Here is a 25,958-nt window from a genome sequence, read left to right as displayed (position 1 = left end):
CAGGGGCCAAAGCAGGTTCTGGAAACGTCTGCCTTGCAAGTCACCACAGCATCTCTGCAGCTTCTCCTCAGCTTTTCATCCGTATTAAGGAGAATATAAAGGTAGCTTAACTTACTTCCTTAATTGACAGCCCCTCAACCTGGAGAAAGGAGGAATTATGTGGTTCTAGTGCATTCCACTGACTTCCTGACATTTTTGAGGCAATGGCTGAGGCTCTCTGAGAGCAGCAAACAGTCCCATTAAACTTCTAGAACTGGAGAATTTCTCATGCTTGGAGGCCTTCCTGTGCCTGTTTAAGGGGCTCTGAGGCACAGCCAAAGTCCAGCCCTATCATCAAGATGTAGACACCATCCGCCTTGTCAGTGCCCAGGACACACGGAAAGAGTCACAATGCTTCCTTACATGCACACAGTGCTTAAGTTACATAGTACCTGCACGAACATCATCTCACTTAATCCTCACAATGACCTTAGGAGGAAGGCTGTCATCTTCTCAATGTTACAGATAAGGAAACGGACAGAGTTTAGATGTGGAATGACTGGCCTGGACACCTCAGTCCTGGAACTAGGATCAAATCTGGAGGTGTGGTCTCTTAGAAATGCTTTCCAACTCCTCATCTAACCTTCCCATCAGCCATGCCTGGAAGGTCCTGGTCCTGCAGGGCTTCTCAGCAATGTGTCCAAGGGAGTTCACAAAACCTACCTGCTAGGACTTCCCTGGTGGCACAGTGGTTAGGAATCTGCCTGCCAATGTAGGGGACACAGGTTCGAGCCCTGGTCCAGGAAGATCTCACATGCCGCGGAGAACTAAGCCCGTGAGCCACAACTACTGAGCCCGTGTATCACAACTACTGAAGCCCACGCGCCTAGAGCCCATGCTCCGCAACGAGAGAAGTCACCACAATAAGAAGCCCCCGGACCATAATAAAGAGTAGCCCTCCCTCGCCGCAACTAGAGAAAGCCTGCGCACACAGCAACGAAAACCCAATGCAGCCCAAAAAAACCTACCTGCTGACAAGCAAATAAGACGGGACCGGTGGCTAACCCGAGCTTCAGGTCGGCTGAGGTCGGCTTGCCCATCCGGTCAGAACACGAGGTGAAGTCCAGGACGTCATCTATTAGCTGGAAAGGGAGAAAGGGCTGTCACAAGCACCACACCAGTGTCCCCGCCACCCTGCCAGCTGGACCAACAGGCCACACTCTTACAAAGCAGCGGACCAACCTGAAAAGCGAGTCCCACGTTTTTTCCGTATTGATAGGCAATTTCATGTACCACTGGGTCAGGGCATCCCAGGACAGAGACCTGAAACAGAGGATCCTGAGATAGGCCGCTGGCAGGGCAGCAGCCCCAGAGGGGTAGTCACGCCTCCTTCCTCTTAGAAAAGAGGCAGTGAGGCTGGATTATGTGCAGTCAGGAGAGACTGCTATCAGGAGACCAAACACGTACAAAGTACCTGTGTTTCAAACGTTTGTAATGAAAGGATTTCAGCCTCAGATTGTTTTCTTAAACTTTAAGAAAACTCTCCTTTTCCCCCTTCTTTCACAGGATAAGCCATCTTTCCCACCGCTCAGAAAAAACTGAGTTACAACTAGACCAGTTCTGCTGGTCAGCCTTTTTGACATGCAAATGAAAGAGACTCCAGTATTTGAAATGCTGGCTTCCAGCACTCAGCAAACCTCGCCCAACTGTTGGCATTATTTTTATTTTTCTACCGACTTACCCTTGTTTTAGGGATAGATATCTAACCTGATCTTATTGTACACAGGATGTTGCCATGTTTATTTCCCCATTTGTAGTCCTTTCTTATAATACTTTTTGGTGATTTCACTTAATTCTGAAATGCTATTATTTCTTGATGTGTCTGTAATAGCCTCAAGTCTCATGCCCCTGTTCCTATTGTTTCCATATTTCTCTCATTAGAAGTCATGTAACTGTATAAAAGCCTTTTTTCCCCCTTTCCAGTGGGGGAGAAATAGGACTTCTAAGTCTTCTGTAAAACTACAAAAAACCCAGCTGGCACTGGCCACTCAGTGCGTTTCCCGCTGCTCTGCTAAGCATGCAAAGCAGGCCCGGCCACATTTCAGAGAACAGATGTGGTAAAAACCAGAATGGGGGGTGGGGGAGGAGAGGGACACTCCCCTACTGGAGAGGGAAGGTCTGTACTGACCCCCGGAGAGCCAGACGGCCTCTTCTGGCCCACAGGCACCACGTGAACTCTGTGTGTCACTGAGTCTTTCTGCGCTTCAGTTTCCTCATCTGTAAAACGGAGGCTCTTAAGTGCCTACTGCAGAGGGCTGCCGTGAGGAATACACGTGATGCTACCTGTAAACGCTCAGCACAGTGCCGGGCAGCTAGTTCTAACTCCGTATGCCTGCTGTGACTGTGAACAGTCCTCCTCCGCTCCACCGGACGCGCAAACAGGAGCCTGGAGAGTGTCCAGGCACCTCTGCTGCAGCCAGAGCACAGGACCTGCTTGGCCCTGAGAAGGTTTCTGATGACTGGATGAAGCCTGTGCCTGTATAATGTTTGGCCACACATCCTTGATAAAAAAGCGCACATCATAAAAGGCCAGGCGGCCCCTTACTTGAGTGAATAATAAACTCAACTGCTTTCACCAGCAAAGTCCTTACCACCGGCAGGCACTGACCCACAGGCTGTAGGGAGGGATCTATGAGACCACCCAGGAGACAGTGTAGAAATTTTGAAAGAAGAAATGCATCAAGTTGTCTGAGAGAATGAGTGCATGGCAAGGCTTGGGCAGCCTGGGATACGCTGAGCTCAGAACACAATGACACCCCCTTCCAGGCAGAAATAACTCATAAAGCAATTCTGTAGACAGGGTAACGCTGTTTCCTCAACACAAAGCAGCATAGAAATGCAAACTTCCTTCCTGAGAAGTCAAAGATTTTTAAAAACTCCATTCTATTTCTAAACTCAAAGAATTAAAATTTATGGAGTATATATGATGAGCACTTTACATTATCTTAGTTAAATTTCACAACATCCCATAAATATTTCTTCTGCGGTTGATGACAGTAAAAGCTAACAATCACTGCGCACGCTCTATGCGCTGGGCGCTATTCTGATTTCTCCCATTTTAACTCACTGAGGAGGCAGCTGCTGAGACACAGAGGGCACCAGACATTGCAGGACAAGGAGACGGTGGAGTCAGGACTGAGCCCAGGAGGTCTCCTCCAGAGACTCTTCTTCATCACTCGGCTACACTGAGCTTCCAATGGGCCTCAAAGTCAAGGCTCAGACAGGCCAAGTCACGTGGCCCAGGACGCATGAAGCCTTGAGGTCTGCCTGTGCTGCCCGCTGCGGCTCACAGGCGCAGACACAGAAGCCCGCTACTCCTCAGCGGGCAGCTTCTGGCCCCCAGGCTGGGAAGGGACATTTCTGCTCGATGTCCAGCAGTGCAGAGCAAAGAGCACCCCTCACCCCTGCAGAGGCCTACTCCCCCGACCCAGGTGCGGACTGTCTGGATCTGTCCTACCCAACCAGGAAAGGCAGAAGCGATGCAACCCCCAAAACAGAAAACAAGCGTGCTGCTGGAAATGAATGCTTCTTGTCCTTCATCACAGAGATGCCTCACATCTTTCTGGAGAAGGGTGGAGAACAAAGAGCGATTCGGTAAAAGAAAGCAGAGCTCAGCTAACTGTTCTGTCTGAAGCAGGCCCGCAGCCAGGCCACGTGTGCACACGTGTGTCTTTGGGGGGAAGGTCCACACCTTTCAGGGGGCTCTCCTACACCTTGCCTCAGAAGGGTCAGAAAGTCCTGTTTACACTGGCAGGGGCACAGCACTTGACGTTTATCAAGCATCTCTATCTTTAAAGGGTGTGTTTACACCACCATAAGAGTTAATATACGTACTGTGGTATTATTTATTAAAAATAATGGAGGGGCTTCCCTGGTGGCGCAGTAGTTAAGAATCTGCCACCAATGCAGGGGACATGGGTTCGATCCCTGGTCCAGGAAGATCCCACATGCCGCAGAGCAACTAAGCCCGTGCACCACAACTACTGAGCCTGCGCTCTAGAGCCCACGAGCCACAGCTACTGAGCCCACGCGCCGCAACTACTGAAGCCCACGCGCCTAGAGCCTGTGCTCCACAAGAGAAGCCACCGCAATGAGAAGCCTGTGCACCACAACGAAGAGTAGCCCCTGCTCGCTGCAACTAGAAAAAGCCCACGCACAGCAACGAAGACCCAACGCAGGCAAAATAAATTATTTAAAAAATAACAATAATAAATAAAAATAATGGAGATTATTGGAGCTCCACCATTACATAAAAAATATCAAAACAGGTTGTTGTCAGAAACCAATGGAAAATATTGTGAGAAAACATTTTCAACATAGTTATCACAGATGATGGGCTAATATTCTTAATATATAAAGATCTCTTTAAAACTGAGAGGGAAAAAAGACCAACCACCCATTAGAAAAATGGGCAAAAGACATGAGTAGACAATTCACAAAAATTAAAGACATAAAAACGGCCCTTACGGATCTTAAAAGGAGTTCCACTTCACTCAGGAGAGATGTAAATTAAAACCCCACTGTAATACCATTTCTCATCTATCAGACGGTCAAATATTAAAATCTGAGGCCACATTCAGTTAGTGTTGCTGTAGGGAAACACGCAAGACCTGCCCCTAAACTGCTGGTGGAAACGCATACGCACAGCCCTCATGGAGGGACGTTTGATAGATTCTAACAAAACCACATACACCGTTACTTTAAAACAGAGCCCAAAGGCACACCTCTAACAACACAAAAATACATCTGCACAAGCTTAGTCACTGCAGTGTTATTTGTAGTTATATCAGAAATCGGGATGTCTGTATATAGGAATGCTGAGTAAACCATGCCATATCCACACGGTGGGATACGATGCAGCTGTTTAAAAAGAGGAAGAGTCTACAAATCGGCATGGACTGACATCCACTGTATACTGTTAACTGCAGAAAGCAAATGCAAAAGCAACACAGAAAGCAGTAGAGTATAATACTGATTTTTGTTGTAAGAAAGAAGGGGAAATAACATGCATGTATGTGCTCATTTGTGTAAAAAGAAACACAGGAAGGAGGAAGCAGACACTAAGGAGACTGGTGACTTACAGGGTGGGTGGAAAGGATCGGGTACGGCCAGGGTGAAAGGGATGAGCGGGCAGTCACCTCTTGTACACTTGACTTCCGGAGCCACGTTAATGCTTCACACGCTAGAAACAACAATCACCTCGAAACCAAAGCACAAAATCAGTCAGAATGGAAGGGAATCCCTAAAATGGAATGAAAAGGAACCGAACCATATTTCAAATAATAAAACCACTGCAGCGAGACAGGGAGAAAGGTAAATTTTGAACACAGAACTGTGACAATGTTATCCTCAAGCTAAAGACAAAAGGAACTATAAATACTGAACTACTAGGTTTTTTCATAGAGATATGAGCCATCAACTTTTAACCCCGTATGGTATATTCTAGGATTGAGCAAATAAATATGTTGCAGAGAATGGGGTCCACGTTTCTTACTTTTGGGGAAGGAAGTTACAAGTATGGAAAGGCAGAATGTTGGTATAAATCATGAAACCTATAGTATGATAAAAATATGATACCTCAGGGGTTTGAATAAACACAGATGGATAGAGAAAGACATAGCTATACACATATCCACATACAGAGATTATACACACACAAATTCCCTAGCTCTGTCCACTGGGAGAGCCTAGGAGCAACGATACCCAGTGTCCAGGTCTTGATTTCTAAATACCATTCTCCACCAAAAGGAACCAGCACCCCCTTGGAGAAATGATGGATCCCAGCGCTGGGGAGGACAAGACAAGCTTGGAACATCTCCTGCCAGAAATTAAGGAAGTACTGAAAGAATGACAGGGACAGATTAATAGGACACAGGAGTCAGGTTAAAGGGCCTTTCCCATTGGCCAAATACGGGACAACTGAGCATTAAAATAACAGTAATGGTTACAATCCATAGACTAAAATAGAACCCAAGAGTCCATACAGATGAGCTCTTCCTTAGAACAAAATACCAAGTCTACCGCAGAAGTGACGTGCAGGAGGAATGATGGAATGAGCTCTTCCTTAGAATAAAATACCAAGTCTACCGCAGAAGTGACGTGCAGGAGGAATGATGGAATGAGCTCTTCCTTAGAATAAAATACCAAGTCTACCGCAGAAGTGACGTGCAGGAGGAATGATGGAATGAGCTCTTCCTTAGAATAAAATACCAAGTCTACCGCAGAAGTGACGTGCAGGAGGAATGATGGAATGAGCTCTTCCTTAGAATAAAATACCAAGTCTACTGCAGAATTGACGTGCAGGAGGAATGATGGAATGAAACCGTCATTTGGCAACTGTCTCAGGAAAGAATCACAAATAGACGTTAAAAGCAGAGTCAGAGTTTGATATGAAACAGAACCATTTACCTAATCTCAAAATACTTCCCCCAAATAGGGAAAAACAGTCAACTTAAATGGAAGAACCTGGTAGACATGACGTTAATCAAGTGATCAAAATGAACGGACCGGTCACAGGACAAAGGGCCATGGTGCACCCGGCCTCCCCATGTGGTGGCCTGAAGGGGCAGCACTGCTTCTGTTGTACCTGCCCCAAATTCACAAGCTTGGGCCTCACCTTGAGAAACACCAGCCAAACCAACCTGAGGGGCTCAACAACATAACCGGCCTGGACTCTTCAAGATATCAAGGTTATACAAGGGCAAAGAAAGACTGAGGAACTGTTCCAGGTTAGAAGAGACTGAAGATTCAGGACAGAGAGGGGAGCAAGATGGCGGAGCAGGAAGACGTGGCGCTCACCTCCCCCCACAAACACATAAAAATACACTGACATGTGGAACAATTCTCACAGGAAACCAACTGCAAACTGGCAGAAGATTTCATATACAACTAAAGCTACAAAAAAAGATCTCTACGTAACTGCATAGGCCGAAAAAAAAAGGCATCAGGATGAAACTGGTGCCCCTGGGAGGGATGGTGAAGGAGGAGAGGTCCACAAAGGCAGGCCCTCACCCTGGGGAGCCCCCCGTCTGCTGGGAGGTCCACTGGGACAGACAGAGGGGCTGGAGGGGCTGGACTCTGCTCGTGAGGAGTGCATGTGTGCGGGCTTACCAGCAGTCACAGCCAAAACAGGCACTGACACCTGCCACCTCATCGCACTTCCCAGTCCAAAACGCACGCCAGACAGGGCTACTAGTATAAACAGCAGCTAGGCACTGAATCTCAGAAGGACGGAGTGGACGGGTCCTGGAGAGGACCTGGTCTAGTTGCATGAAGACAGCCGGGAGGGCCTGGTGCATGGTCCAGGCTGAACCTCAGAGCCCACTGTCTGCGTGCACATAGCGGGGCTGGGTCCGTCAGTGGTGGACTTGGTATGCAGACTTAGTGCACACACCGGGTGATGCCACAGAAATGCTCGTCTTGGGCGGACAGCCCCTGGGGAGGAGTATGCAGCAATTCATTCCCCAGCAGCTATGCTCTGGTTTGCCCGCCCCACACCGCAGCTTGGAGCTGGTTCTGGGGCCAACAGGTCCTGGGAGAGGCAGATCAAGTCCCAGGCAGCACCACAGCCACCTGCAGCCACAATGCCCCAGCCCTTAGCACCAGCCCACTCCACACCACAGCCTAGCACTAGGTCTGGGAAAAACACAACAGAGAAAGGGACATGACCTTGGGCTGCTTCTGGGCAGAGGTGCAGATGCCTGCACTGGTGGCGCATAGTTTCATGGTGGCCACATGGGCCTCACCTGCTTCAGCACTCACCTCCTTTGGAACAGAGCACACTCTCAAGGGCAACAGAGCCTTACTGAACCCAACCCTTAGGGCACCTACTCCAACACCTGGGGAGCAGACCTTGCCCCTGACAGGGCTGTGACAGCCACAGAGCAAAGAGGAGGTCCTGCCCAACTTCCAGTGCAGGCTCTGGTCACCACAACACCAATCACACCCCTTATCAAGGGGATAATAGCCAGCACACTCTGAGGAAAGACACGGCTGACATCCACACCAAACACAGGCCTCACACCAAAAATACTGGACTCACAGTCTACATAAAAGCACCCCTTGAAGACCACAGTAGACAACTGATTCTCCTAAATTCGTAGAAACAGAGAAAGTTAAGTGAAATTGAAAAAGCAGAGGAATTACTCCCAAAAGAACAAGAGAAATACCCTGAAAAAACAACCAATAAAACAGAGCTCACCAGTCTACTAGACCCTGAGTTCAAAAAGGAGGTAATAAGAATGCTAAAGGAGTTAAGAAAAACTATTGAAAGAAATGCAGATCACCGTAACAAGGAACTAGAAACTGTAAAGAGGGACCAATCAAAATTAGACACATCATTTATCAAGATAAAAAACAATCTAGAAGCAGACTAAATGACACAGAACAAATATGTGATCTGGAAGACAGAATAATGGATATCACCCAATCAGAACAGCACACAGAAAGACAAATGAAAAAAAATGAAAGCAACATACGATATCTATGGGATAATATAAAGTGTGCCAACCTATGCATAATAGGGGTTCCTGAAGGAGAAGAGAGAGAGAAGGGGACCAAAAATGCATTTCAAAAAATTATGGCTGAAAACTTCCCAAACCTAAAGAAGGAAATAGATAGCCATGTACAGGAAACACAAATAATCCCGAACAAGATGAACCCAAACAGACCTACAACAAAACATATCACAATTAAAATGGCAAAAGTTAAAGCTAAAGAGAGAATTCTGAAGGCAGCAAGAGAAAAACAGAGTCAGTTACAAGGGAACCCCCATATAAGGCTATCAGCTGATTTCTCTGCAGAATCTCTGCAGGCCAGAAGGGAGTGACATGATATATTCAAAGTCCTGAGAGGGAAAACCCACAATCTAGGGTACTTTAATCAGCAAGATTATCATTTAGAATAGAAGGAGAGAGAATGAATTTTTCAGACAAGCAAAAACTAAAAGAGCTCATCAATACTAAACCTACCCTAAAAGAAATATTGAAAGGCTTTCTCTAAATAGAAAAGAAGCAAGAATCTATAGGAAAGAGAAAAACACAATAGGAAAGGCAAATATATAAAAGGACTGAAGATCACTTAAATAAGACAGCACACAGATTAAAAAACAATCAAAAAATTCTGTAAAAGTGATTATAACTACAATTAACAGCAAAACGATGAACATGAAGATGTAAAATAGGACATCAAAATCACAAAATGTGGGAGACAGGAGCGAAAAAATATAGCTCTTTCAGAATGTATTTGAACCTATCAGTCTAAAGTAAGTAGATACTGTTATGAGTCTACATACTTGAACACCAGGGTAACCACAAATCAAAAACATACAACAGATTCACAAAAACCAAAAAAGAAAGGAACTCAAGCATAATACAAAAGAAAACCATGAAACCACAAAAGGAAAAACAAAAAGAAGAAATTATCAAACAAGAACTACAAAATCGGGCTTCCCTGGTGGCACAGTGGTTGAGAGTCCGCCTGCCGATGCAGGGGACACGGGTTCGTGCCCCGGTCCGGGCAGATCCCACATGCCGCGGAGCGGCTGGGCCCGTGAGCCATGGCCGCTGAGCCTGCGCGTCCGGAGCCTGTGCTCCGCAATGGGAGAGGCCACAGCAGTGAGAGGCCCGCATACCGCAAAAAAAAAAAAAAAAAAAAGAACTACAAAATCAACTGGAAAACAAGGTTTAAAATGGTACTAAATACATACTTGTCAATAATTACTTTAAATGTCAAATGGACTAAATGCTCCAATCAAGACACAGAATGGCAGAACGGATAAAAACAAAAAAACCCCAAAAACCTACAATATACTGCCTACAAGGGACCCACTTCAGAGCGAAAGACACACAGATTCAAAATGAGGGGATGAGAAAAGACATTTCATACAAATGGGAAGGACAAGAAAGAAGGCATAGCGATATTCAAATTAAAACAGGCTTTAAAACAAAGTGCATAAAGAAAGACAAAGAAAGACATTATACAACAATAAAGGGATCAATACAAGAGGATATTACAGTTGCTAACATATATCCACCCTATATAAGAGCACCTAAATACATAAAACAAATACTAACAGACATAAAGGGAGAAACTGACAGGAATACAAAAATAGTAGGAGACTTTAACACCCCAATGACATCAATGGACAGATCTTCCAGACAGAAAATCAATGAGGCAACAGAGGTCCTAAATCACACAACAGACCAGTTGAACTTAATTGATATCTACAGGACACTGCATCTAAAAAAACCCAGAATACACATTCTTCTCAAGCATGCATGGAACATTCTCTAGGAACAGACCACATACCAGGACACAAGATAAGCCTCAACAAACTTAAGAGGACAGAAATTATTTCAAGCATCTTTTCTGGCCACAACATTATGAAACTAGAAATCAACCACAGAAAGAAAAAGGGGGAATAAAATGAACACATGGAGACTAAAAACATGCTACTGAAAAACCAATGGGCCAATGATGAAATCAAAGAGGAAATCGGAAAATACCTCAAGACAAACAAAAATGAAAAGACAACCTTACAAAAATCTACAGGATGCAACAAAAGCAGTTCTTAGAGGGAAGTTCATAGTGATACAGGCCTTCCTCAAGAAATAAGAAAAATCTCAAACTAAACTACCACCTAAAATAATTAGAAAAAGAACAAACAAAACCCAAAGTCAGCAGAAGAAAAGAAATATAAAGATCAGAGAAGAAAAAAATAAAATAGAGATTAAAATATCAATAGGAACTTCCCTGGTGGCACAGTGGTTAAGAATCCACCTACTGGGCTTCCCTGGTGGCGCAGTGGTTGAGAGCCCGCCTGCCGATGCAGGGGACACGGGTTCGTGCCCTGGTCTGGGAAGATCCCACATGCTGCGGAGCGGCTAGGCCCATGAGCCATGGCCGCTGAGCCTGCGCGTCTGGGGCCTGTGCTCCACAACTGGAGAGGCCACAACAGTGAGAGGCCCGCGTACCGCAAAAAAAAAAAAGAAAAAAGAAAAAAAGAATCCACCTACCAATGCAGGGGACATGGGTTCGAGCCCCGGTCTGGGAAGATCCCACATGCTATGAAGCAACTAAGCCTGTGCTCCAGAACTACTGAGCCTGTGCTCTAGAGCCCGCGAGCCACAACTCCTGAGCCTGCGTGCCACAACTATTGAAGTCCGCGAGCCTAGAGTCCGTGCTCCGCAACAAGTGAAGCCACCATAATGAAAAGTCCATGCACTGCAACGAAGAGTGGCTCCTGCTCACCACAACTAGAGAAAGCCCACAGAGCAACGAAGACCCAATGCAGCCAAAAATAAATAAATAAAAAATTTTATTTTTTTAAAAAATCAATAAAACCATGAGCTGGTTTTTTGAAAAGATAAACAATATCAACAAGCCTCTAGCCAGGAATCACCAAGAAGAAAAGAGAGGACCCAAATAAGCAAAATAAGAAATGAAAGAAGAGAAGTTATAACCGATATCACAAAAATACTAAAAATCATAAGAAAATACTATGAACAGTTATGCCAACAAATTGGACAACCCAGAAGAAATGGACAAGTTTCTAGAAGCATACAGCCTGCCAAAACTAAGTTAAGACGAAACAGATAATTTGAACAGTCCAATCACTAGAAGTGAAATAGAATCTGTAGTAAAAAAAAAAAAAAAAACTCCCTGCAAACAAAAGTCAAGGACTGGATTGCTTCATTGAGGAATTCAACCAAACATACAAAGAAGAACTTAACACCTATCCTTCTCAAACTATTCCAAAAGACTAAAGAGAAGGGAACACTCCCAAAGTCATTTTATGAAACCACCATCACCCTTACACCAAAACCAGACAAAGACATAATAAAAAAAGAAAATTACAGACCAATATCTTTTTTTTTTTTTTTTTGGGGGGGGGGTACGTGGGCCTCTCACTGTTGTGGCCTCTCCCATTGCTGAGCACAGGCTCCAGATGCGCAGGCTCAGCGGCCATGGCTCACGGGCCTAGCCGCTCTGCAGCATGTGGGATCTTCCCAGACTGGGGCACAAACCTGTGTCCCCTGCATCGGCAGGCGGACTCTCAACCACTGCGCCACCAGGGAAGCCCCAGACCAATATCTTTGATGAATATAGATGCAAAAATCCTCAACAAATATTACAAACCAAATCCAATAATACATAAAAAAGATTATATACCACAATCAAGTTGGATTCATTCCAGGGTTGCAAAGATGGTTCAACATATGCAAATTAATCAATATGATACATCACATTAACAAAAGAAAAGACAAAAACCACATGATCACCTCAATAAATGCAGAAAAAGCATTTGATAAAATTCAACATCCATTCATGATAAAAACTCTCACCAACTGGATACAGAGGGAACATATCTAAACATAATGAAAGCCATTTACATCAAACCCACAGCCAACATAATGCTCAATGGTGAAAAGCTGCAAGCCTTCCCACTAAATTCAGGAACTTGACAGGGATGCCCACTCTCACCACTTCTTTTCAACATAGTATTGGAAGTCCTAGCCACAGCAATCAGGCAAGAAAAAATATAATAAAAGGTATCCAATTTGGAAGAGAAAAGGTAAAACTGTCTCTATTTGCAGATGACATGATACTCTATATAGAGAATGCTAAAGACTCTACATAAAAACTATTAGAACTAATAAATGAATTCAGCATAGTAGCAGGATACAAGATTAATAAAAAGACATCTGTTGCATTTCTTTACACTAACAATGAAATATCAGAAAAAGTAAAAACAAAACAGAACAAAACAAAACCTCATTTAAAATCACATCAAAAAGAAAAAAAACACCCAAACCAACTTAGGAATAAACTTAACCAAGGAGGTGAAAAATCAATACATTGAAAACTATATAACATTGATAAAGGAAACAAAAGATGATTCAAAGAAATGGAAACATATCCCAGTCTCGAATTGAAAGAATTAATATTGTTAAAATGGCCACGCTATCCAAAGCAATCTACAAATGTAATACAATCCCTATCAAAATACCCATGACATTTTTCACAGAACTGGAACAACTAATCCTAAGATTTACATGGAACCACAAAAGACCCAGAACTGCCAAAGCAATCCTGAGGAAAAAGAACAAAGCTGGCGGCATAACCCTTCCAGACTTCAGACAATACTACTACAAAGCTACAGTAGCAAAACAACATGGTATTGGCACAAAAACAGATAGATCAACAGAACAGGATAGAGAAGCCAGAAGTAAACGCACACACCTATGGTCAGTTGCTCTACAACAAAGGAAGCAAGAATATACAACGGAGAAAAGGTAGTCTCTTCAACAAATGGTGATGAGAAAGCTGGACAGCTACATGTATATCAAGGAAATTAGAACACTCCCTCACACCATACACAAACATAAACTCAAAATAGTTTAAAGACCTAAATATAAGACATGACATCATAAAACTCCTAGAACATAGGCAAAAAATTCTTAGACATAAATCACAGCAATATTTTCTTAGATGAGTCTCCCAAAGCAAAAGAAATAAAAGCAAAAGTAAACAAATGAGACTTAATCAAACTTAAAAGTTTTTGCACAGTACTGTAAGGGAAATCATCAACAAAAAGAAAAGACAACTATGGACTGGAAGAAAATATTTGCAAATGATGTGACCATTAAGGGGTCAATATCCAAAATATACAAAGAGCTCATACAACTCAGTATCAAAAAAGCAAACAACCCAATCAAAAAATGAGCAGAAGACCTAAATAGACATTTCTCCAAAGAAGACACAGAGATCACCAACAGGCACATGAAAAGATGCTCAACATCACTAATTAGAGAAATGCAAATCAAAACCACAATGAGGTATCACCTCACACCAGTTAGAATGGGCATCATCAGAAAATCTACAAATAAATGCTGGAGAGGGTGTGGAGAAAAGGGAACTGTTGGTGGGAATGTTAACTGGTGAGGCCACTATGGAAACAGTACGGAGGTTCCTTAAAAAACTAAAATAGAGCTACCATATGATCCAGCAATCCCACTCTGGGCGTATATCCAGAAAAGATGAAAACTCTATTTCAAAAAGATACATGTACGCCAATGTTCATAGCAGCACTATTACAATAGCCAAGGCATGGAAGCAACCCAAGTGCCCATCAAGAGACGATCAGTTTAAGAAAATGTGGTGTATATATATACAGTGGAATATTACTCAGCCACAAAAAAGAATGAAATATTGCCATTTGCATGGACCTAGAGAATATTATACTAAGTGAAGTAAGTCAGAGAAAGACAAATATATGATATCGCTTATATGTGAAACCTAAAAATCAATACAAATCAATCTATATACAAAACAGAAACAGACTCACAGATATAGAAAACAAACTTGTGTTTACCACAGGGTGCAGGGATAAATTAGGAGTATGGGATTAACAAATACAAACTACTATAAGTAAAACAGATGAGCAACAGGATTTACTGTACAGCACAGGGAATTATATGCAATATCTTATAATAACCTATGGTGGAAATAATCTGATACAGATATTACTGAATCACTTTGCTGTACACCTGAAACTAACACAACTATACTACAAATGAACTATAATTCAATTAAAAAAAAAAAGAAGGGCTTCCCTGGTGGCGCAGTGGCTGAGAGTCTGCCTGCCGATGCAGAGGACACAGGTTCGTGCCCCGGTCTGGGAGGATCCCACGTGCCGCGGAGCGGCTGGGCCCGTGGGCCATGGCCGCTGGGCCTGCGTGTCCGGAGCCTGTGCTCCACGGCGGGAAAGGCCACAGCAGTGAGAGGCCCACGTACCGCAAAAAACAAAAACAAAAAAAAAAAAAAGGAAAAAAGAAAAAAAAAGATTCTTGACAACTAAATGCCACATGAGATCCTGGGCCAGAAAAAAATTTTTCCCATTTGTTACTGATATAACAATATTACAACAACTGTTAAAATTTGAATAAGGTCTATTTGTAGATTAGATAAGAATATCATAACCAAAAACAGGTGTTCAGCAGATATGACCCACAAACCGAAATTCTGTGGTGGCCCTCTGTAGCTTTGAAAATGAGGTAACAGGAAGACAGTCAACTGATTCCAGGCCACATGCAGCACTCGAGAGAAAAGAAATTCAGAAAGAAATGAGAAAAATACATGAATCTGCAGGATTATCATACCCAGTTCTGGGTTCAAATCCCAGCTCAGCTGCTGTCTGACTGAGTAACACCGGATGGGCCACCCCTCTGGTCTCATTCCCATCAGATTTTCTGGGGAACGAGGCATAGTGTTCATTGGTAAGCTACACAACGTATTTTGCATGACTATGTGTAGAAACAAGGAGCCAATCATCTTTCAAGATTACTTCTATTTTTAACATCAATCAGTGTCCCAAAGCAATCCTAAACAGCCCTCTCTTAATCTTAATACTATTTTCCATTAAATAGCTCTTAGGACAATGAATTATAAGCTATTAAGTTTCCTTCAAATTCCCCTAACATCTTGGAATTCCATTAGTTCTGCTATAATGATTCTGATGTTTAAATTCTCCTTACTCCTTCCTTTTGGCATCTCTAATTTGCTTTGCATGCGTTCTTTCAGAGCTCACGTCTTTGCGTTTTAAGTAGCAAGATTGCACAAACATAGCAATTCTGAATATATAACACCTCTGGAACATCTCTACCCATAGGCACTTAAATATAGAAACTTTTATTCAGAGAGCTCACACTGAGATTCTGCTTTATTATTGCAACAGCTCTGGAGCTTAGGAATAAATCGCATGAAAAGTGGGTAGTTCTGGGGTGATGCCAGCATGCCTCCTAGTGGACAGTATAAAACATTTCATTTTTAACGAGGTTCGGGCCATATTAATATGCAAGTCCACTTTTAACTTGCTGATCTGTGAAGGATGAGGTCCTCTTTATAAGCGAATACACGTGCTATCCTGTCTTGGCTTCCTAAGCAGAGGAGAGTGAATTAACTCTTTCCTTGATGATGTGGCTCCACTTCTGCGGGCCCTTGTAGGACTCAATCACTGAGTGCACTAGTTCATATTCTGGCTCCCATGTCACACTGCTGCCCTGGGCCTGTGTGGACAATGACCCTCAGGTTTTCCAGTTCCAACAGCCCCAGTACCTGCTAGTGCTTCTAACTGCAGTCTCAGGCCTGTGAAGTTGTTACTGAGCTTCCCCTAACACAGTAATGTGCCTTATGAGGATGGGTCTCCATCTTCATGGAGATTTTGGCATCAAAATCCAATGAAGGATTAAGGTCACAGCTTTATGGCCCCCATTTTAAATCAGTTATTCTTTTATTTAGCTTTCTAGTGTCTATCATATTGTTGTCTGTCTCTCTTTTTTTAGAAAGCTACACTCGCAATTTCTTGGAAATAATAATAATAAAAAAAGGAAATGCTCTTTCAATAAAAAGACAAAAATGGCTGAGATTGTGGCCAGCATGTTCTACATAATTCACATTCCTTAGGGTTTCACTTAGGTCTTTTTAGGAAGAAATGTTGCTCTCATTCTTTTCTGGCTTACAGTTACACATTTCTTGACACTTTTCCAAATAGAGGCACTATTGGCAAAGGACTTTTTCACCTGAGAGGCCTGAGAAAAAGCTCTCTTTAACTGTAATTATGGTATAATTATTACATAATTATGTAATTATGTATCATGACAGCAACTGACATTTGGCCCTTAGAAGTCTTCCTTTCTTGTTGCTTTAATTACAAGGGACTCTTACTTGCCCAGTTTTCATCTCATTTATATCTGCTAGGCTGAGAGACAGTCAGATGAACAATTCTATGGAGAGAATTGTCTCTCATTCATGGGCTAGCAGTGAATACCACAGTTTAGTCTACAGATTAAGGATAATACTAACTGATTTTTAAAAAGAAAAACTATGCGAAAAGTAGAGGGAAGGCCAAAGAGAAAGCAAGGGGTAAAAAAAGTTATGGTTCACACTCAATTTATACTCGGAAGGAAAATGGCTTGTCTATATTTCATATAACTGGGAGGATCTACTACTCATAAAAAAAGTATATAGAACACTAATACAATCTGATAGTTATATATTTTCTCCCAGGTCAATATTATACTTAAGAACACAGTACTTCATTACTTTTTATATGTAAAACGTAAGAAACAGTGTGTGTGATAATCACAAGAAAAACTAGTTACGATAAGTTGTTCAAAACGTTATACCATTTAGGGACTTCTCTGGTGGCACAGTGGTTAAGAATCTGCCTGCCAACGCAGGGGACACGGGTTTGATCCCTGGTCTCGGAAGATCCCACATGCCGCAGGGCAGCTAAGCCCATGCGCCACAACTACTGAGCCTGCACTCTAGAGCCTACGAGCCACAACTACTGAGCACACGTGCCACAACTACTGAAGCCGGCATGCCTAGAGCCCTTGCTCCGCAACAAGAGAAGCCGCCACAATGAGAAGCCCGTACACCACCCCTGCTCACTGCAACTAGAGAAAGCCCACATGCAGCAACAAAGACCCAACACAGCCAAAAATAATAAATTAATTTTAAAAAATGTTATACCATTTGGAAATTAGATTGGGGACTATATTATAAAGCTTATTTTGATTCAATTCTTGGGAGGAAAGATGAAAAGTTGATGTTTGCATAGCAAAGGAAGACAGCAAAAATGGAATCCTCAGCAGAAGTTCTCCACTGTCTGGGGATGCAATTCTTTTCTCAATGACCTCTTGGGATTTCGGTTACTATTTTAAGGTTCTCCAGTGAAATTTTTTCTAGGAGAATTAACTCCCAAGAAAGAACTAGGAGGTTTGTTTGTTTGTTTTTAACTTGAAAAGAGACAGAACGTACATACTGCTTTACAACTGTTGGCTATCAGACTTGCAGTCTTCTTGAACGTCTTTTCAAGGTAGTGTGCAAATCTTTCATTTTCATTTTCTTTTGACCCGAGCTGAAGAAATTCACCTATAAAAAAGGAAAGTGGTCATGTGAGGGGTTTTTTTTGCTTGGCAAAAAAATAAGATTGAATAAAAAAGAAGGAAAGTCAGAATTAACCTACCACGCACCAAATCTTCAATCACTTGGGTTAAAATAGATACAACAGTTGTATTTCCAATTCGTGCCAGAGCTATCGATGCTGCAGAAAGAATTAAATCGCCAGCAAGGACAGCCTAGAAGAGAAGAAAACTTTCAGAGAAAAATATCTGAGCATCGGAGCCAACAATGAAGTTAACTTCTCAGAAGAGAAACAGGATGGGAGGTAGGGAGGGGGTCATCCTGGATATATTTTTCCCCTTCCTCTTCCTCAGCAGGATTACGTTATAATCAGCTACAGATTTGGGATGCTGTTTGAACTGGATGGGCTCTCAGAGATGACCCAGTCTGCCTCTCCAGTTCAGAGCTGAAGAAATGAATGCCTAGAGACGGAAGTACCTGACCCTCTGGCTTCATCCCTAGCCCCAGCAAAATGTCACTGCCTTCATTTAGTTATGCTGGACCATTCGCTCTCCCATCAAACTATGTGGCTGTGCCTTTGCACTTACTGTTTCTTCTGCTCAAAAGAGTCCTTCCCCTTCATCACCTGGCAGACTCATGTGCAGAATTAGCTCAGGCGGCACCTGCAGGAAGTTCACTCAGATCCCTCACTCTGATCTTCTCTGAGCACAGCACCCCTTGGATATTGCGGTCTTCCCACATTTTTCCTATTTACCCAACTCCTAAGAGCATGTAGCGGGAATTATCCAGCTAGTACTTAGTACACACCAGTGCACGGCCCAACCCATGCTTTTCTCAATGAAAACTAAACCAAGGAATCTTGGCTCCAAGTTCAATGCTCTTAGAACGCTATTACACTGCCCCTCATTCCAGGACAAAATATTTTTTTCACTGAACACCAATCAATATTTTCCCAATCTTCTTTAGATTGTGAACAAACGTCTGCATTGTATTTGCAACTAATTATAAGTTATTCATGACCGAATTACATGCTGTACTCAAATACACTAATTTGCATACTTAAAGATATGGATAGGTGTTATAGAGTAGTTATAAATGATAGTTTGTGGAATTTGAATCCACAGAATTTGCAACATAACCACATTTTAAGTTTTTTTATTTGTTGTTGTTGTTTTTGTTTTTGGCTGCACCGTGTGGCATGTGGGATCTTAGTTCCCCAACTAGGGACTGAACCCGTGCCCCCTGCAGTGGAAGCGTGGAGTCTTAACTGCTGGACCGCCGGGGAAGTCCCAAGTTTTTATTGTCTGTTAGTTCTCTAGTATCTAAAATTAGTGATGTTCAGTATGTTTACCAACTAGTCATTTTATATAACATATACTGTATAAGGTATCTTGATGTAAATGTAAATATACATTTATAATGTCATTGTAGGACTTTCCTGGTGGCGCAGTGGTTGAGAATCTGCCTGTCAATGCAGGGGACACGGGTTCAATCCCTGTTCCGTGAAGATCCCACATGCCACGGAGCAACTAAGCCTGTGCGTCACAACTACTGAGCCTGTGCGCCACAACTACTGAGCCTGTGCTCTAGAGCCCACGAGCCACAACTACTGAGCCCATGTGCCCCAACTACTGAAGCCCACACATCTAGAGCCCATGCTCTGTGACAAGAGAAGCCACTGCAATGAGAAGCCTGTCCACCGCAATGAAGAGTAGCCCCCACTCGCCGCAACTAGAGAAAGCCCACACGCAGCAACGAAGACCCAATGCAGCCAAAAATAAATAAAATAAAAAATATAAAGTTATTGTACACATTATGATTTATAGGTACACACACATCCATCATCCACCCTACATCATTAGCAGCTGAGGGCTCAGGATCCCTAGGCTTTTGCCTCTTTCCTCTCCTGGCCCTGGGGATCCCAGAGGCCAAAAGCTTCCAGCATTTGGAACTCAAGCTGCCACATTGGGGATGGCTGGGGTGAGGGGTTAAGGGAAAGAAGGGATAGGGACCCAGACAGGGGAATGAGGGTTCATGGAGGAGGTGCTGTACGAATGGATTTTTATTGGTAACACAGCAGTTTTGTTTGACGGGCAAAAAAGGGGAGACTAGCAGGTGGCCCCATGCAGGGCAGACCAGCCTTGCAGCTGAAAGAGGCAGGTGACAGTGTAAACACAGTCTTCCAAAGGAGGCCCCCGGGACTTTTCTGGTGGCGCAGTGGTTAAGAATCTGCCTGCCAATTCAGGGGACACGGGTTCGAGCCCTGGTCCGGGAAGATCCCACATGCCGTGGAGCAACTAAGCCCATGTGCCACAACTACTGAGCCTGTGCTCTAGAGCCCGCAAGCCACAACTACTGAAGCCTGCGCGCCTAGAGCCCGTGCTCCACAACAAGCCACCGCAATGAGAAGCCCAAGCACCGCGTTGAAGAGTAGCCCCCGCTCACCGCAACTAGAGAAACCCCGCGCGCAGCAACAAAGACCCAACGCAGCCATAAATAAATAAACAAATTAATGAATTAATTAATAATAATAAAAAAAGGATGGGGGACCCCAACAGCAGAGGCAGTCACAAGAGGGGACCAGTCAGGAGAAAAATCTTAACTTGTTCACTTAATCCTCCCCCTTTGCCCAAGGGCTCAAGTATAAAGCTTTAAGGACAGGCTCTGAAAACAGACACAGCAGACTGCAGGACATGTCATAGAGTTACCCAGGGCCTCTCCAAAATGAAACTCCACCCTTTTTTACCAACATTCTGATGTATAGAATTCTGTCAATAGGACACAAAACCTTTTCATCTAAAATCGGAAATAAAAAGATTTAACAAAATCATGTGCGCTAAAGAAAAACCAGCATGTAAAGATAATAATGAAGGTATATTTTTTCTTTGAATACAATTAGAAAACAGGTGGGAACCAGGTATTACAGACATGTGAGGGCGGGGAAGGTATGGAGAAGGAAAACTCATTCACATTAATGTTTTGTTTGTGCTTCAAATGGGCAGGATGGCCAAGGGAAGGGCATGTGTGGCGGGAGATGCCTGCTCCCAGAAGGCCCGTGGGTCTTCCCTTTTATTTGCTGAATTTTATCCCCTTCCTCAACCCATGATTTAAACATCCTTAAACAAGATGCCACATTCTACACACCCCCTTCAAGAAATGCTAATAAAATAACGTGGAAATATGCTTTAAAATATACATGAACTATTCAATTATAAAGCTTCTATTTAAAAAGGTAAAAATTTCATGGGAGAACAGTATCCCTCTGAGATTGATACAGATGTGTATGAATATGTGTGTGTATATATGTGTGTATATTTATACATATACATATATATATATATATATATATATTAGTTTTGTTTATTTACTTGCCTTGAAACTCTTGCATGTGGCAGTTAGTAAATGGTTAAACAATTAAAGTGAATCTGAGTAATGTAAGCCCCAAAGTAAAAGGTGTGATTCCTCATGAAATATGCTTTTTGGATAACTACAAAAATCTCCTTCCTTAACCAAATTCTTATATAAAACTGTGAAGAAGCAGAAACACTAAGTTTATTTTTCTGTGCTGTTATCCATGATCAAACATCTGTATATAGACCAGACATGAAAACTATTTTGAAAGCTGGAAGACCACATTTGATGAAGCATTTTTTTTTTTGTGGTAGGCCTGTCACTGTTGTGGCCTCTCCCGTTGCGGAGCACAGGCTCTGGACGCGCAGGCTCAGCGGCCATGGCTCACGGGCCCAGCCGCTCCACGGCATGTGGGATCTTCCCAGACCGGGGCACCAACCCGTGTCCCCTGCATCGGCAGGCGGACTCTCAACCACTGCGCCACCAGGGAAGCCCATATTTTACTTTTTAATGAGACAAATCTGGAAAATAAATGCAATCCAAAGAGTATGGGATTTAATAAGAAAGTTGTAAAAAACCAAAAAGCCATACCTTCTTTTCACCCCAGATCTTATTAACTGTGTGTTTTCCTCTTCGGGAACTTGCATCATCAATGACATCATCATGGACCAGGCTGGCAGTGTGGATCATTTCTGCAATTAAGGCTATGGCACGCTGGCTTGCTTGCACATTTCTAGTTAACAGAAAGCAATGCTTTTTAACAGAGACACCGCCTATAACCTTCTCAGCAATCATCTTGTGAAAATTGGACATCGGATCTAGGATAAAGAATTTTATTTCTCTAAGAGAAACTATATAAAAACTTTGGCTTCCCTACACAGCCAATTCTATCATTTGGAGAACATTTTAAAAATGCACAAGATACCCTGTACCAAGATTATGTTTTTGGGACACCACACTAAGAAGTAGAATTTGTATAATTAACAACAAAAAAAGGATAAACACCTGAGATGTCTGGGTATCTGGCTGAAGAATCATCGTTATGTCTTATAACAGTGGTCTTGGTCAGTTGGTCAAGTTTACAGTTAGGTTACAATTAAATTTCAGGGGTGGATGGGGAAGATGGGTGAAGAGCATTCTAAAGAAGTGTATGAAAGAACCAACGGTCACTGTGTTCAAAGCTTTTAATAATGTCTTAAATATTTAGTAAGAAGACCTTGATAACCAAGAGAGCTGGAATTCATAATTCCAATTGGCTATTGATATTGGTTACCAATATGAATTGATAATTCATATTGGAATATGAATTCCAATCCAAATTTAACCTGTGCATTAGAAATTTAAACTTTCATTTTCCAGATTTAACACAAAATACAGGAGAAACATTCCCAAGAAGATACTTGGATGCGACTTTTACAGTTAAAAGGGAACCCCAATTTCTTTTTAATCATCATTATTCTCACCATCATCATCTATGGGAATTTAAAAAAACTGAATTTTAAGAAAATCAAACTGGAGAAATAACCAACTGAATTTTCTGAATCTAACACAGAAGCCTGGCTCAAACACACGCTAACTAAATGTTTTATTTATTCCTATAGCTTACTTTTCAAATATCACCACGTTCTCTCTTAGAAGGAAGAAAAGAGAGAGGGATACTGAAATGTGGCTTTTTTTCTTTAAGAACCTAATTTGAACATCTGCAAAAGCCAGTGCTCATTCTAATTCCTCAGATCCAGCAGAAAGCCATGAAAAATGAAGTATAACTAACATTAAAGATGCTGGAATTTAACTACAAACACTAAATCAGCCTGAAGACTATCTTCCCGTCTTGCTTGAAATGTAATTTTAAAATATGGTGCTTTACCAGCAACTCTTACTTAAGATTTTTAGAACTAAACCTCAGAATCTTCCAACTGCTTTTAGCCCAGAAATCAACTGTAAAGTGCTGCTCGTTATTTATTAATGTCACAATTGTAACAGTTCTAAACACTTCTGGATCACAACACATTCTTCTGAGGAGGGAGAAGTAAAGAAACAGAGGGGAGGGACAAATCATCCTGTAAAACTACTTTAGTTTATGAGAAAATGGAGCTTTGGATGGCTTCCAAGAGCTTGTTCTGAATCCTTCTGTGAGAAACTCACAGACCCTATAGAAGGAAGCTTGGACCTTAAGTATTTTTCAGGTAAATTTACTGGATCCTGTCTTAATGCACAAGAAAAGATGTAGACTTTTACCGTTGTTTTTTACATAAATAGAAAGACTATTTCTTTAGAACATTTTCTCAATGAATTTCAGTCTGATGAAATATACACTTGCTACTCATTAATAGTAGATCTTACCTTAAACAACTGGTAAGACCTCTAAGCCTTTCTCATGTATTTAGAGGTCGGGCACCACTTCCGTTATCACAAACTACGTCAGCAGGCAGGGGTCCTGCTGGGAAGCTGCAGTAAAATGGCAGTACTCACTGAGACACTGGAGTTTTTTGTAATTTGAAGATATTAAAACAAAGGTTTCTTAAAATATCTTGAAATTTCATAGACTACATATATGTAAAAATGCCTTTTCTACGGCTAAATTGATGAAATCAGGATTCTTGCTTAGAAAGTTATTTGGCATCGTGACACAGCCCCTACATAGGATAAATATCACATTTTAGACGCTTTATCATTTTACCTGATGTACTTTTTCCTGCACAATTAGCCTTTAACATGTGCCAGCTTCTATCTGGAAAATACTGTCACTACGTATCCACAGTACAGCATAATGGTCTGCAACCCAAATTTACAGATCACAGAAACAACTCACACTGTTTTGAAGATGAAATCTTCGAAGTACCGAACTGAGTCATGCCTTCAAAAAACTGGGCATCATGTCTACTTCCTGCTGTGAAAGAGCTGCCACACTTTCCCAACTTCTGGGAGAGGTGCTAAGAAAAACCAGTCAGGCGAGACAGCAGGAGAAAATGAGGCCCCGAGTCTGAGTCTCGAAAGGTGGCTCTGTCCTCCATCCTTCACACCTGCAAGAGCGTGCGATGACTCAGCCAGCCCCTCACAACAGTCAGGTTTTTCCCTCTTCATTAGATTTCAAACAACATTTTTATAATGAATAATTTCAAGCACAGACGGAAACAGATGGAATAATATAATGACCCCCCACATACCCTTCACCAAGCTCACATATGATTTAAATAAAATGCTTTTTCCTCCTATTCATACTGATATATAATGCCAAGTCTTAAAGAAATGACAAGTAAACCCCCAGTGTGGGAAAACTGCCTCCAAAAAGAAAGTCAAACCTTATCAATGGGTTACCTTGATTTGCAACAACTGAGGGAAGCAGAAGAATTTAAATAGTAAATGTGGTTTCACTCTAACCGAGACAGAGAAGCTCCTATTCCCAAAGCTACAGAGGTTGTATAAAGACCAGAGTTCTCAGCTGGGTTACAGAAGGCTGTTTCTATTTCCCAATGTTCTTCTGTTTATTTTCTTCTGCCAATTCTAAACAGAAGCGTTTCACTTTGTTTGTGAGAACTCTGACAAGATTAGTGTTTCTTAAATATCATCTCTTGCCCACTGTGTCAAAATCAATACTCTTGAAAATACAGACTGAAAATTCCTTAGACTTAGGAACTGGGATCCCTCATGATGGGGCTCAGGAACTGGCATTCTGAAGCAGCAGTCCTGGTGATTCTGACACACAAAGTTGGGGACATGCTGCTCTGTAAGTGGGGTATTCGCCTGACTGACTGCAAGCCCCAAACGGAAGCTTCTCCTGAGAAGGGATTTGACACAAGCTCAGCCTCTGCTGCCCCCCTGCAGCCCCGCCTCTAAACCGCAGGCATGACCTGAAACTTGGGGGCCCAGTTTAAAGGTCTTATGCCAACGACTCCCCAAGTCTCTTCGGAGCTGGAGGGCAGGAGGTCTCCCCTGTTCTGAAAGGCACAGTCATGGGAGGGTGACCTCCTCTTCTCTGACACTTCGCATCATCTCGAGTTTTAAAGGCACGAATGAACACTTTATCAGTTTGGTACTGAAGAACTCTCTAGTTAAAATGCAAACAAAGTCTCTCTCTGTCTGTCTCTAAAATTCTTCAGGATGTGAACTGCATCTCCTAGTTGTTACCTGATAAAAGTACACAAGTTTTCAGTATGCTGAACAATATATCCACGTCACTTAAGATTCTACCTTTATCTGCCACTGAGCTGACTTGCTACAAGTTTGGGTCCCTCAACTACTGACACTGTGGAAAGTGTTCAGCTCCCCCCTGGGTCTGCGCTGCCAGATCTGGTGCATCCGGAAGCGGTACCTCCAGAGGGAGAGAAAAGTCCCAGCAGGCACACTCTCCACACTCGTGCGATATGATGTGAACGATGGGGTTTGTCCCAGTTTCCTGTGGCCCGGTGACAAAACACCACAAACTTGGTGGTTTAAATCAGTAGAAATTCTGCCACAGTTCTGGAGACCACAAGTCCAAAAGCATTTTCCCTGAACTGAGATGGAGGTATCGGCAAGGCCAGGCTTCCTGCAGAGTCTCAAGGAGAGAATTCTTTCCTCGCTCCTTCCAGTTGTGCTGGCTGCTGGAGGGCCTTAGTTTGTGGCCACAAGCTTGAAGCAGCCACCTTCAAGTCTCTCCC

At 42.7% G+C, this 25,958-nt stretch overlaps 1 protein-coding gene across 5 annotated transcripts in view; it reads right to left on the bottom strand.

Moving 5' to 3' along the window:
* The window catches only part of PDSS1 (decaprenyl diphosphate synthase subunit 1), a 64,042-nt gene that overhangs the window by 24,608 nt on the left and 13,476 nt on the right, over nt 1-25,958 (bottom strand). For 3 of the 5 annotated variants that reach the window (XR_009561546.2, XR_009561540.2, XM_060293253.2), the window contains exons 5-9: nt 21,910-22,051; nt 18,071-18,182; nt 17,867-17,976; nt 1,222-1,302; nt 1,008-1,121 (exon numbers count right to left, since the gene is read on the bottom strand). Coding sequence is in view for 2 of the 5 variants with exons in the window: in XM_060293253.2 (XP_060149236.1) it covers nt 1,008-1,121; nt 1,222-1,302; nt 17,867-17,976; nt 18,071-18,182; nt 21,910-22,051 (559 nt within the window). In the remaining 3 variants the exon portion in view is untranslated. Of the gene's footprint in view, nt 1-1,007; nt 1,122-1,221; nt 1,303-17,862; nt 17,977-18,070; nt 18,183-21,909; nt 22,052-24,132; nt 24,310-25,958 lie in introns of those variants that run through there. The other 2 variants (XM_060293254.1, XR_009561552.2) reach the window with 2 other exon arrangements.

The sequence above is a fragment of the Globicephala melas genome, chromosome 2 (genome assembly GCF_963455315.2).
Source record: "Globicephala melas chromosome 2, mGloMel1.2, whole genome shotgun sequence".
Taxonomy (NCBI): domain Eukaryota; kingdom Metazoa; phylum Chordata; class Mammalia; order Artiodactyla; family Delphinidae; genus Globicephala; species Globicephala melas.
The sequence above is the reverse complement of the archived record's forward strand: the minus strand, read 5'-3'. Positions and strand labels throughout refer to the sequence as shown.